Genomic DNA, 13,056 nt, shown 5'->3' with positions numbered 1-13,056 from the left:
ACAGTTAGAACTGGATATGGAACAACTGATTGGTTTAGCATAGGAAAAGGAGTACGACAAGGATGTATATTGTCGCCTTGCTTATTTAATATATATGCAGAGTACATCATGCGAAATGCTGGCCTGGATGAATCACAAGCGGGAATTAAGATTGCTGGGGAAAAGATCAACAACCTCAGATATGCAGACGATACCACTCTGATGGCAGAAAGTGAAGAGGACCTCAAGAGCCTCTTGCTCAGGGTAAAAGAGGAGAGCGCAAAAGTGGGCTTGAAGCTCAACATCAAAAAAACTAAGATCATGGCATCCGGCCCCATCACTCCTTGGCAAATAGAAGGGGAAGTCGTGGAAGTAGTGACAGACTTCACGTTCCTGGGATCCCAGATCACCGCAGACTGTGACAGCAGCCATGAAATTAAAAGACGCCTGCTCCTTGGGAGGAAAGCGATGGAGAACCTCAACAGCATGATAAAAAGTAGAGACATCACCCTGCCAACAAAAGTCCGCATGGTCAAAGCAATAGTATTCCCAGTAGTCATGTATGGCTGCGAGAGTTGGAGTATAAGGAAGGCCGAGCGCCGAAGAATAGATTCTTTTGAACTAGGGTGCTGGAGAAGACTCTTGAGAGTCCCTTGGACTGCAAGGAGATCAAATCAGTCAATCCTCAAAGAAATTAACCCTGACTGTTCCCTGGAAGGCCAGATAATGAAACTGAAGCTCAAATACTTTGGCCACCCAATCAGAAGGGAGCACTCACTGGAGAAGACCCTGATGCTGGGAAAGATTGAAGGTCAAAGAAGACGGGGACGACAAGGACAAGATGGTTAGACAGTGTCATCGATGCAACGAACATAAGAACATAAGAGATGCCAATGTTGGATCAGGCCAAAGGCCCATCCAGTCCAACACTCTGTATCACACAGTGGCCAGAAATACCAGTGCCATCAGGAGGTCCACCAGTGGGGCCAGGAAATTGAGCCAACTTCAGAGGACGCCAGAAGACAGGAGGGCCTGGCGGGATCTGGTCCACGCGAAGAGTCAGACTCGACTGTGCGACTGAACAACAACAACTATATGCCGCCTCTGCCTGTGGTGGTTTGGTCCTCTTGGGCCGCAGCCATGCCCAGAGCTCCCCAGGACAGGAGCAGCCAGCCAGAGAGAGACCGGTGCGGGTGAGACGACTGGAGGGGCTTGCCCCCACTGTTCCCCTCAGGAGCAATGGGGTCTTTGGCCACTGGCCACGGGTCCCTGGACTGGGGGCAGCCTGCAGAAAGCAGCCTCGCTTCCCAGCAGCCCCCCTGCCCTGCGCTTGGCCCCCTCCTGCTTGGACTCTCCTCCTTCCTCCTGGAGACCCTTCAGGCTCCTGTCCAAAGGCCCAAAGCCTCGCTGCCGCCTTCCCGTCAGCAAGCAGAAGGCCCCGGCTGGGCTGCTGGTGGAGGAGGAGGAGGGAGATGCGCAGGAGAAGCAGTGACACAATTTGTTCTGGCAGAAGCAGGCGCTCCAGCCTCCCAGCTTGCCCTAAATGAGACAGATTTGCATTTTAAATGGGAGCCTGGAGACCCACCGGGCCGAAGGCAGCTGGAAGGGGAGGGGGGGGCAAGAAGCTCCTCAGCCACTCGGCGCAGGGTGGGGGGAGGGGGGTCAATCTCCCCAAGGCCAGGAAGCAAATAGAGTGAGCGGGACGGTGCCAGCCCCACCCCACACCCACCCAGCAGGGCAAGGTTTCGCCCCTCCCCGGCCCCCCCCGTTGGGGGGGGGGGGAGGAGACGGTCCCTCCCTCTTGCCTGCCAATTCGGTAGAAAGTGGCAAGCCAGGGAGACTGTGCTTGTGGGCCCCTGTATCTTCTGGGGACTCCCCCAGACCCATTCAAAGGGACCCTTCCCCTCCTCGGACATGGCAGCGGCCTGCTGTTGTAACTCTGGAAAGCACGGCTCTTGCGCTTGGGCTGCTTCCAAAGCCCTGTCCCTAGATTTTGGGGTTTTGCACAATCAGACATGTTTTTTCCTAAAGTGGCACTGAAAGGCTAAGAACACATGGTGCTTCCAGATGGGTATTTTTGAAATTCCCATTATAAGTCATCATGATAAAGGGATTCAAGGAGAAGAAAAGAAGTCATTATAGTAGCTAAGTCCTGTGGTTGTGCAGAAAGGAGAGAGAAAACCCTAAATATTTCCAGGGAAGTTTCTGTTCTTCTTTGTTTTGTTTTTAATTTCTCTTTTTTACTCTGCTGGAGTGCTGGTATAGGAAGGCAAAGTAATATATACATGGAAAGAAAATGTGTTCCTTATAGAACAGCAGGATTTCTTTTTCTTTTAATTTTAATTCATTTTTCAAATAGGTTTTAAAACCTATTTTTACTCTGCTGCTGCTCTGGTATTGAAAAGGGAAGCATAAAAATTACACACAAAGAATTTTTTTCAGGGAAGTGAGATTTGAAAATTTAGAAGAATATATGTTCCCTATCTATTTTTAATTAGTTTCTGCACTACTGCAACAAGAGATTATTATTATTAAAATTATACTGTTGGAAGACTGGCACCTAAAGGGGAAAAAATTAAAAATTACAAACAGAGATCTCTTTCTTTCATTTTCCTGGAAGAAACAAAGTTTTCCTCTTGCTTCCCTGAAAGAAATTATTCTTAGCCCCTCCACACGCTGTCTCAGCTTCCCTGCCTGCCCTGTGGCATCCGACAATTCTTTCCTTGGCAAACAGATGTGCCAAGAGCCCCTTTGCAGAAAGACCCTGCTGGAAAGAGCGTGCAACATGACAGACACACAAAATGGTTAAAAAAAACCCCAGCCAGGGCATGAAAAGAGCACGAAACCCTTTAGAAGCCAAATATGAATTTAAAATGGGCTGAAGGGGAGAGACAGCAGGACTCTGATGAGAGTCTCCTTTCCCACTGCAAGATCTCCCCCCCCCCCCCCCGCAGGACGCAAAGCAGAGGGTCCCCCTGGCAGAGGGCACGTGTGGCCTCCTCCGGCCCAGCCCTCCTGGGCCAAACATGGACGACTGGACCACGTGAACACAGCCCTCCGCATGCATGCGTGGAGAGCGAGGCTCTCTGCCCTCCCCCCCCCCAAATGCTCACCAAATGGCTGCTCTGGCCAGACTCAACGTCCAAAGGAGCTTCTGCCCAACCTTTGGCTCCTCCTCAGCTCATGCCGGGAGTGACCCACAGCAGCGAGGGGGGGAGGGGGACTTCTGTCTGGGGCTCTCCTGTCCAGCCATCCAGGCCCCAGTCACACGAGGTCTCACCCGGGGCCATGAGCAAGCAAAGGCATGGCTGGGAGGAGGCCAAAGTTCCCCGCCCGGAGTGGACTCCTCTCCAGCTCTTCACATCAAGTGAAGTCTGAGCTCTCCCAGAGTCATGCTACGCTACGTGCGCCGCCGCTGAAGAGGTGCGCACAGCCTGGGGGTGGGGCTGCTGATCATGCGCGGGGTGTGTGTGTGTGTGTGTGTGTGTGCACAACATGTCACCCAGTGGGAAATCTCTCCCTGTATGCAAGAACACCAGCTCAGCGAGAGAAGGCAGAGACCTGCTCGCTGTTTTCCATATTCATATATATATATATATATGTTCTGTAAGCTGCCCTGAGCTTGCTTTGGCGGGGAAGGGGGGGGATGCAATTTAAACAATTAAAATGACATGAAATGAAAATAAAGACGTGAAAGTCCCCCTCTGGTGGGAAAGGAAGCAAAGTGCTCCATGACCAGCCGCAGGCCAGCACTTCCCAGCCGGGTTGCCATGTACTCCGCACCTGCCTGGCGGGGCCTCTGGACTCCTCCCGGAACTGCCGCCCTTCTCCGGACTGCAGCGTTTGGCTCCCCAGAGGCCGTGGCAGCTTTGGAGGGGGGAGGGGATTCCCTCGCACCACGTCCACGCTGCGCCTCCTCCCTGCCACAAACGCTCCGCCCCCAAATCCGGAGCCGGCAGCCCTGCTTCCCAGCCACCACAGAGGAGGAGGCGGCGGCGGCACAGAGGGCCTGCAAGAAACATAACCCCCCCCACCCCCCCAGGCACTCACTGTCTTCCTTGGTCTGGATGTGAAGCACGTTGCTGCGGACGCCATCGCCAGCCTGCGTGTAGGCCAAGACCTGCACACTGTAGTTGGTGAACTTCTCCATGCCACGCAGTTCCACGCGCTCCCGGGTGGTGGTGATATTCTGCATCTCCCCCCACTCTGTGGGGAAAGCAGAGTGGTCAGGGCTGGGGGAGGAGGGTGGTGGGGAGGAGGAGGAGGCGGAGGCAGCCTTCTGCCGCCCTGCCCCCCAACACCCTCTCGCCGGGGACCGGCAGCTGCCCGATGCCTTGATCACAGAGCAGAAGCCTCACGGGCCTTCCTGGACCCCACACGTGGCTTGCCCCACACGTGCCTTGCTGTAGGAGGAGGCACGCAGCCGAGCAGCATGGGGCCTGGGGCCTGTCCGCAGAGGGGCACAGGCCGTGTGCCTGGACGCAGGGGGCTCCTTTCCCTTCACCACCTCCTTTGTCGCCTCCGGAGACTTGCTCCCGGCCTCCTCCGCTGGGGTGGGAAGGGAGCAGAGCCCGCCCAGAGCCGCATGACTCCCTGAGCACAGCCCAGGGCGGCATGGTGCTCTGGAGGGCACAGGAGACGGGGAATGCCTGGCCACGACCCAGCCTGACCCTGGCACCACGGAGAAGCCCCCACTCACGCCCGGTCCTGACAGCTGCAGTCGCTCTTTGTTCACTGGGCAACACCCGACAGCCTCTGCTCCCCCCCCCCAGGGGGCACCAGAGGCCTCGCACCCTTGGGGCTTCTCCTGTGCCGTTAACCCGCCTTGACCGTGGTGGAAGCCCTTCTCTAGCAGCAGGAGCGTAGCCGGGAAGGGAGGGTGCGCAGGCAGATTTCCGGGGGGGAGGGAGGGGACACGGACACAGGGAGGTTTTCTGAGCTCCTTCAAGGACAGACGCTCCAGCACCACCCCCACCCCCACCCCCTTCCGTGGCTGGCCCACATTTGCCTTGGCTTTGGGGAGGCGGGAACAAAGCAGAGCTTCACAAGAAGCTGGCCCAGAGTCCTCTGAGAGAAGCGGCTGCCTGGGACGCGTCTGCAGCCACACCCCCGCCTTGCTCCAAAGCGGCACATCCGGTCAGAGAACAGCTCTTGAGGAGTTTCACACACCACCGCAGAGGCCGATGTGGGGTCGCACGGCGCATGGCACACACAGCGTGGTCACAGGACCCCAGGTCAGGCCCACCTGAGGCAGGGGGGCTCCTGCTGCCTCGTGCGAATGCTGGGAAAACACCACGTGCCCCACCCCAATGGAAATGGAAACTGCCGGAAAGCCCTCAGAAGCAAAGGAGACCCCACTGCCTCATTCCTGGAGCGCAAACTGAGGCTGAAAGGAATCGAGAGCCGGGCCAACCCACCTCCGTCCATGTAGAGGGACCAGAAGATGACACGGTAGCCCTTCAAGACGCCATTGAGGGTGCTCCGTGGGGGCTCAGACCACGAGATGACGGCCACGTCAGAGGTGATGGACAAGGCCCTCACATTTTCCGGGGGCTGGCTAGGCACTGCCAAAAGAGACCTCTGTTAGGGATGGCCACACGGCCGAAGCAACGCTGTCCCCTGCGCTTGCCCCACCCCTCTCCCTCCACAGCTGTTCCTGGGCCCTCGTTCCGCAGTGGAGAGTCAAGGGGCAGCGGGACCTGTGGGACCTTCCTCCCGAGTGGCTTCGAAGCCACCCCAGTGGCTGGCTGGCTGGCTGGCCAGCCACCTGGCCGCATCAGAGCCCCACGTCCCCTGGGTGCTGCCACCATGTCCGGATGGCTTTGCTCCCTCCCGCAACTCCAAGGCTTCCTGAGAAACCTGCGGCTGGATTGCTTGGAAGAAAGGGGGAGGGGAGGCACCGTGAAGGAGTGGGAGGGAGGGAATGAGGTCCCACTGCCCCCAAAGAGGGAGCTCTGATTTTTACGAGCACTTAAATGATGATACATCATCCTAACGATCCACTCCGAAAATGATTATTGTTTCATATTACTTAGGTGTAAAACTGTAAGCACCGTGTAATTAGGGGCCGGGTGCAATAAACTAATAGAGAGTCCATTTGAACAAAATGAAGGTAATATAATTATGGAAAAGACACCATTGTTAAAACGGGGACCCTTGAATACCCCAGGAGGAGTGCTAATCGAGCCAGAAAATGCTCATGCGCTGACAGGCTAACGAGGGTCTTAATTAAGTATGAAAAACTGCTGAGCAAATGGGGGGAGAAACTTTTTGTGTGTTTCAAATGACTCCAAGGCCAGTGCAGACCTGGCCTTCCTGGGGGGCCTGGAGGGTGTGGGACAAAGCCAAGGAGGACCTTGGCGTCAGGCAGCTGTGGCCTGGGCAGCCGCACCCTCCGGGCCTGGGACAGAGGCCAAGAGGCCAAGAAGTGCCCAGGGAGCAGCAGCGGAGGCAACACAGTCCTCCCTTCTCCAACTCTGACAGCTCGGCTTTGGGCCAGGGAAAGCCACGGGCCGCTTTGTAGGGCACCGTCCCCTGAAAGTGGGGTGTGTGTGTGTTACACTCTGTGGGGGTCCAAAGCATCTGGTGGCGCGCAGAGCTTGTTGGAGGGTGCAGATAAGGAACTGGGAAACCACTTCATCCTCCGGGGGGGGGGCAGCGTTTGGCCCGATAGAGTCTAAAATGCAGGGATGTTCACTGGCCACAGACTGGGAGGCGACACAAAGGGAATAGGGAACACGGCGGAAAACAGGCCTCTGGCAGTGGGCCTTCAGCAACAGATCCCTTGGGGTGCAGCAGGAGCTGGTGTGCTTTGGGGGAGTCGGCAGGCTCTGGCCCAGCAGGAAGAGGCACCATGCGGCTGAGCCCCCCCCCCACACCTCTGGCATCCCAAGCCATCCGGGCACGGCCCTGGCAGAGAGAGAAGCCGGCAAGAGACGAGGCGCCTCTGAGCAGCCCACTTACCATCCTCCAGGGTGGTGGCATTGATTTCGCTGGACGAGGGGCCGGTGCCCGCCCGATTGAATGCCTGCACCACCACCCCGTACTGGGCAAACTTCTTCAGATTGTCAAGGGTGTAGACCTCGTTGTCCCCAGTGGCCTTCATCTCCACGATGCTGTACTGTCCGTTGCTTCCAGGACTGTTTTCCCGATAGCCAATTTGGTAGCCGCGGATCACCCCGTTCTGGAGCTCCTTTTTAGGGGCCTGCAGAGATTGGGAATTACAGAGAAATACTGTAGGCCACTAAAAGGGGGTGCGGGGTGGAGAACAAAAGAGTCCAGCAGTATCAGTGGAACCTGGCAAGTGGCGTGTCCGTGTGCGTGTTTGTGTGTGTGTTTAGGCGGGTGGGAGCGCTGAGGAAGTTTCTCTTCCCAACACACTGCTGGAGATCATAAAAGGATCAAGTGAACGTGGAATGTTTACATTCTTCCCCCAGCCTGGCCGGTTTGGCTGACCAGGGGAGAGACACTCAGCTTGCTCCACACCGAAAGGGTCAGCTCGGGGCCTCTGCCAGAGCAGGCCTTTCCTTTGGGTGGCCCCCAGAGTAGGGCTGGAACCCGCCCCGGCCCCCAGAGAGAGCCAGCTTTCGCAGTGTCACCCGGACACTCGCCGGCAGCATCCAGACTGTGTGCTGTGGCTGCAGGGGGAGCCGCCTTCACAGGCCACTCAAGAGATCCCAGCTAGCTCCCAGTCCAGCAGCTGAGGGGCGGAATGCACAGCAGCACCAGCACTGAGAGGTCCCAAGGAGGCACCAGCCCAGAGGCTGGTTTGGATCCGTACAGCCTTTCACGGCCAGAGACCGGGGGGGCGGGGGGGGGGCCGGGGGCCTATCCGTGTGAACCTGCCTGTTCTCCCCCGCCATCTTTGGGAGGCCTGTCCCAGGCCCCTCCCTCCCTCCCCAAAGGTGAGGCTGGTGGGCAGAGCCTTCCCCGTGGTTTGCTTTTCCTCCGCTGCAGGGGAGCGTGTTAACTGAGGCTGCTGTGTGAGTGAAGGGGCGTGAGTGCTCGCAGCCTGCGGGAGAGGGGTCTCTGATGGCTTCTCTGTGTGTGTGTGTGTGTGTGTGTGTGTGTGTTTTTGGCTGGTTGGTTGCTGAGAGAGGAGGGCCTGTTTGCCGGGGGGGGGCAGGGGCTGGCCCCGCCCTCTGCGGTGGCTGGTGGGAGGTGGGGGCTATGAGCCTGAGGCGTGCCAGGCCGAAGGGCACAGCCGAAGGGCTCTTGCTCTGTGGCTCCTCTTAGCGGGGGGTGGGGGGCTGGGGATTCCATGAGTGGTTAAGAAAACTGTACACTGTTGTGCTTCACCATTTTTGGCTCAGGTAGTCATTGGGTCAGTTCTCTAAGTTTCAGGGTCCATCAACACACCAAGGTATTTCTAGGTGAAAGGATCCGCTTGGGAAGTGATGAGGAATGCTCACGGACCATTTCCAGTCACCTGCAGGGAGTGCGCCATGTTTGTCTCCCTCCCTGAGGGCGAGACAGACCCCCACACCCGTCAGAAGCGCAAGTTGACAGGGACTCTTAGAGGAGAGGGTCCAGAGCCTGGAGGAAAGGATTGCTACTCTCCGTGAGACCAAGGAAGGGGAGGAGTTCATTAACAGAAGCCTTGACGTCCTGCACAGGGAAGGAGAGACCAGTCAGGGGGACGACAGTGTGGTCAACTGCCCTAACGAGACCCCTCAGAGCGCTACAGCCTGACCCCAAAGGGCATCGAGTGAGACGGCACTCCGGGCCACCAGAACGGAGGAACCGATTCCAGGCCCTTGCGGTGGAGGCAGAGATGGAAAGACGGCCAGCGGAAGTATCACCCGCACAAGGGAGACAGAGGGAGGAGGACAGGGAGCTATGAAGAAACGGCGCTACTGGGAGGGGAGAGGAAGGTGTCGGCCACAGGTGACTCCCTGCTGAGGGATATGGGACGTCAGGTGTCCAGGCCTGACCCCCTGGCCCGAGAGGTGTGTTGCTTGCCAGGGGCGAAAATTAAAGATATTATAGACAGGATCCCAAAACTCATCAGAGCACGACCCATTCGTGATGGCCCATGGGGGAACCAACGGCACGGCTGTGAACACCATCAAAAGAATTAAGGCTGACTGTGAAGCTCTGGGGGGGGGGGGGGGGGGGGAATGGGGGCACGGGTGGTATTCTCTTCCACCCTTCTTGTCATAGGAAGGGGAATACGACAGGAACCGATGATAATGGAGGTGAAGGGTTAGGGTTCAATGAAGGGGAGCAAGCAACAGAGGCCCAACTGGGAGGGCCGGGTCTCATGGAGCCAAAGGTGTCTGTGTACCGATGCCCAAAGCCTGGGCAATCAGGAGGAAGAGCTTGAGCTGCTAATGCCGTCAGAGGGATCTGATTCCGTCGGCATGGCAGAGACTTGGTGGGACGATCCCCAGGACCGGAACGTAGCAGTGGATGGATATGAGCTGTCCAAGAAAAAACACACAAGGGTCGAAGAGGCGGCGGAGTGGGGGCTGCATGTGAGGAGAGGGTCTGTTTGTCAGGAAGTACCGGAGGGGGAGGGCAGCAGCCCAGCGGAAAGTATCTGGGTGAGGACAAGGGGAGGGAGGGCAAAGAGCCATGTGGCTGGAGGACAGCCTAGAGGACTGCGGGGGCGCTGGGCTGTGGGACAGTCAGCAGGACGGGGACCGGTGGGAGAACCCCACCCGGGGAGAGGAGGAGTTGTGTCAGGGGCATTTCATCGGAATGGAGGGAGGTGTCCAGTGGGGTGCCACAGGGATTGGTTGTGGGCCCGGTACTTTTCAATATTTTTATAAATCATCTGGATGAGGGTGTGGAGGTGCTACTCATTACATTTGCAGATGACACCAAATTGGGAGGAGCAGCAGCGAACACAACAGGAGGGAGGGAGAGAGAGAGAGAATTCAGCAAGATGTGAACACGCTGGAAAAGTGGGCGGATGTGAACAGGATGCAATTTAACAAGGATAAGTGCCAAGTTGGGTAACAAAATGAGGAACATGCATATTGGATGGAGGAAACACTTCTGGGTAGCCGTGTGTGTGAAAAGAATCTTGGGGTACGGGTGGACTGTAAGTTAATTATGAGCAGCAACAAAAAAGGCTAATGCGATCTTGGGGTGTATCAACAGAGGCAGAACATCCAAACTGCAAGATGTCCTAGTCCCACTGCGCACTGCATGGGTCTGGCCACACGTGGAGTCCTGTGTGCAGTTCTGGAGGCCTCGCTCCAAGAACGATGTGGACAGAAGGGAGCACACGCAGAGGAGAGCGAGGAGGATGACCGGGGGGGCCTGGAGACCGAGAAGCCCTGCGAGGAGGAAAGGCCGAGGGACCTCTTGGGCATGTTCAGTCTGGAGAAGAGGAGGCGGAGGGGGGCAGGCACGATTGCCCTCTTGAAGTCTTGGAAGGAGGAGGGCACCCAGAGGAGGGCAAGGAGCTGTTCCCGTGGGCAGCTGAGGACAGGAGGACTCGCCATCATGGGTTGGAGTGAAGGGCGGGAAGGTGCCGGCTGGATATCAGGGAAAACTTTTTGACAGCCAGAGTTGTGCCACAGTGGAATCAGCGGCCTTAGGAAGACACTCCCCAGAGGCACAAGTTTGGTGCCCTTTACTCTCCTGCATTTGAGTTCCTGCCCCTCTCACTGGCTGAGATTTAATGGTCACTGATTGACTTTCCGCCGAAGACACATGTTTCAAATAAAGTTTTTAGAAAGTTGTTTGAAGGATGCATTTCCCGCAATAAAGGACACAGGATCAGGCTGGTTGGTTTTCAAAAAAGAAGAGCAGAGAACACGGCAGGTGCCCCCACCTCCCCTCTGGCTCTCTGTGGAGCAGCAGCTGCCTGCCGACGGGGTCGGAACGAGGACTTGGGGGTGAATGGCCAGCAGGCTCCGCAAGGGCTGCCTGCCTGCCTGCCTGCCTGCCCACAGAGGCCCCAGAAGGCTGGGGAGAGACCCTGCTGGCAGAGGCCCCTCGTGGAGTGACGACACTGTCCTGGCTGGGGGCCACTGAGGCCCAGGGCAGGAGAGCCATCAGGAAAGGGCGCTCCAAGGTAGGGATGCTGCAGGTTTTGCCACAAATCCACTCAACAGTAGAATCCCCCGACTTCCGGTTTTGGCGCGACGAGACGAGGTTGTGCAGAGGGAATGCTCTGCCGACAACGAATTCCTGAGACCTTGGAGTGGTGACTGAGCAAGGAAATCTGGCCACATCACTGCGAACCCCACGGAGAGGGGGTTCGGGAGAGGGGGCTAAAGGAATCGAGCAGTGAGTGGCGACTCACTGCGAGAAGCCTTTTTCCCCAAAGCCCAGGTCCCAGGGAAATACTCAGGACGAGGAGGAAAGTGGGAGCTACCGGAGCTGCAGAACCCTCACAGAAATTACAAAGAAGGTGACAAACCGTAAAACTTTAGGGGTGACTTTTCCCCTCCGGACTAGTAGCGTCTTCTTTAAGAACCTTCGATTAGATTCGGTGGCCGACGTCTGCGTGCGATAGTGCAGGCGGCGGAGAAAAGCGCATAGCAGTGACGCGGTCTGAGAAGTGGCGAGAAGTGGTACCGTTATAACCTGAAGAGCAGCGCAACAACTTTCAGCGTTAAAGGAAAATCAACAGACGGCGGGAAGGAATAGACTGAGGCAGAGAGGTGGAGAGAGAAAGCTGCAGGTGGCGAGAGTGATTGGAAGGTAACCGGTCCCAAACAAGAGAGATTATAGAAATGGAGAGATCTTGAAGAGTCTCATGAAAAGAGCGAGAGCATCGGACAGGGACGGTAAAACAAATAAAGTGACAGTGTTGCAAAGAAATTAAAGGGCATTTAAAGGGAAAGACGGAAGAGGATCGTATGTCAGCGGGTTTCAGCGGGGTTTCAGCCGCTGACCTTAGGACTTTAGGACCTTATGACTTTATAATGATATTTACTTCACACGGGCTCTTTTCTTAATTAAGGGGTAGACGGGATGATGAAATAACAAGTAGATGAAGCTGATGAACTTTACCAATGAACTTTATAGATGAACTTACTACTTTATAGATGAACTTACTACTTCATTGATGACTATAGGAGTACTTACTGATGAACTTTATTGATGAATTTTCCCGATGAATTGATGGACTGATGAGTTGATTTATACAGACTATTTGTATTATACTTGTATTATATAGACTACTTGCCGAATTTAACTGAATTTTGAGGGTTTAATTCTGAGCTAATTTGTAAAACTACTAAAACTACTAATTTAACTATCAAGAGATAAGGGAAAGGGATATTTTGAACATTCTGAACATTTTGAACACTAAGTTTAACGTTAACAGTAAAAAATTAATTTAGATAGGTTAAAAGAACAATAAATAAAATGGCTACAGGAGGAGGGAGGAGACCATCATTCTCCACTCCTGGGCAGCCACAGGTGGTTCAGGTAAACGCCAAAGATTTAAATGCGTTCATACAGGAGGCGGTGGAAAAAGCAGTAAATCAGGTACTAAACCAAGCAGTAGATACTGCTGTTAGTGCCGCTATTCCACCAGAAGTGGATGCAGCTATAAAGTCAAATATGAGTATAGAGACTGTTGTTAGTGCTGCTATCCCACCAGCAGTAGATGCAGCTATAAAGTCAAATATGAATATAATGGCTGAAAAAGTGTTAGAACCACTACAGGCAAAAATTGATAATTTAACTGAACGAGTGAATATGCAAATGACAGAAACTAAGAAACAAGTGAACCAAAACAAAAAACAGATAGATACTTTAATTAAGGCAGTTAACAACATAGATGATAAGTCAGAAGAATATGAGCAGAAACTTTGGGCATTAGAAGAAATGGTGACGAAATTGGAGGCGGATAAATCTTCATATATTTTAAGACTGCAGAATGTGGAAGAACAAGAAGGAGAGGACGTCCAACAAAAGGTAGTAGAGCTACTGGCAGATTATATCCAAGAAGAAGATACAGGAAAAATGAAGGATGAAATAGATACGGTCTTCAGGGTAAACACGGCATTCACCAGGAAAAATAAATTGCCGCGTGAGGTCCATGTCAGATTTAATAGAAAAAGGTTGAGACAACAGATTTTGAGGATTTCTGCACAGAGACCACTAATA

At 54.8% G+C, this 13,056-nt stretch overlaps 1 protein-coding gene across 1 annotated transcript in view; it reads right to left on the bottom strand.

The window, feature by feature from the left end:
• DSCAML1 (Down syndrome cell adhesion molecule like 1) overlaps positions 1–13,056 on the bottom strand; it is a 290,951-nt gene that overhangs the window by 61,354 nt on the left and 216,541 nt on the right. The window contains exons 17-19 of the mRNA XM_015418776.1: positions 6,943–7,183; positions 5,397–5,543; positions 4,030–4,185 (exon numbers count right to left, since the gene is read on the bottom strand). Coding sequence (XP_015274262.1) covers positions 4,030–4,185; positions 5,397–5,543; positions 6,943–7,183 — 544 coding nt within the window. The remainder of the gene's footprint in view (positions 1–4,029; positions 4,186–5,396; positions 5,544–6,942; positions 7,184–13,056) is intronic.

The sequence above is a fragment of the Gekko japonicus genome, unplaced genomic scaffold (assembly GCF_001447785.1).
Source record: "Gekko japonicus isolate JY-2015 unplaced genomic scaffold, Gekko_japonicus_V1.1 scaffold1138, whole genome shotgun sequence".
NCBI lineage: Eukaryota > Metazoa > Chordata > Lepidosauria > Squamata > Gekkonidae > Gekko > Gekko japonicus.
The sequence above is the reverse complement of the archived record's forward strand: the minus strand, read 5'-3'. Positions and strand labels throughout refer to the sequence as shown.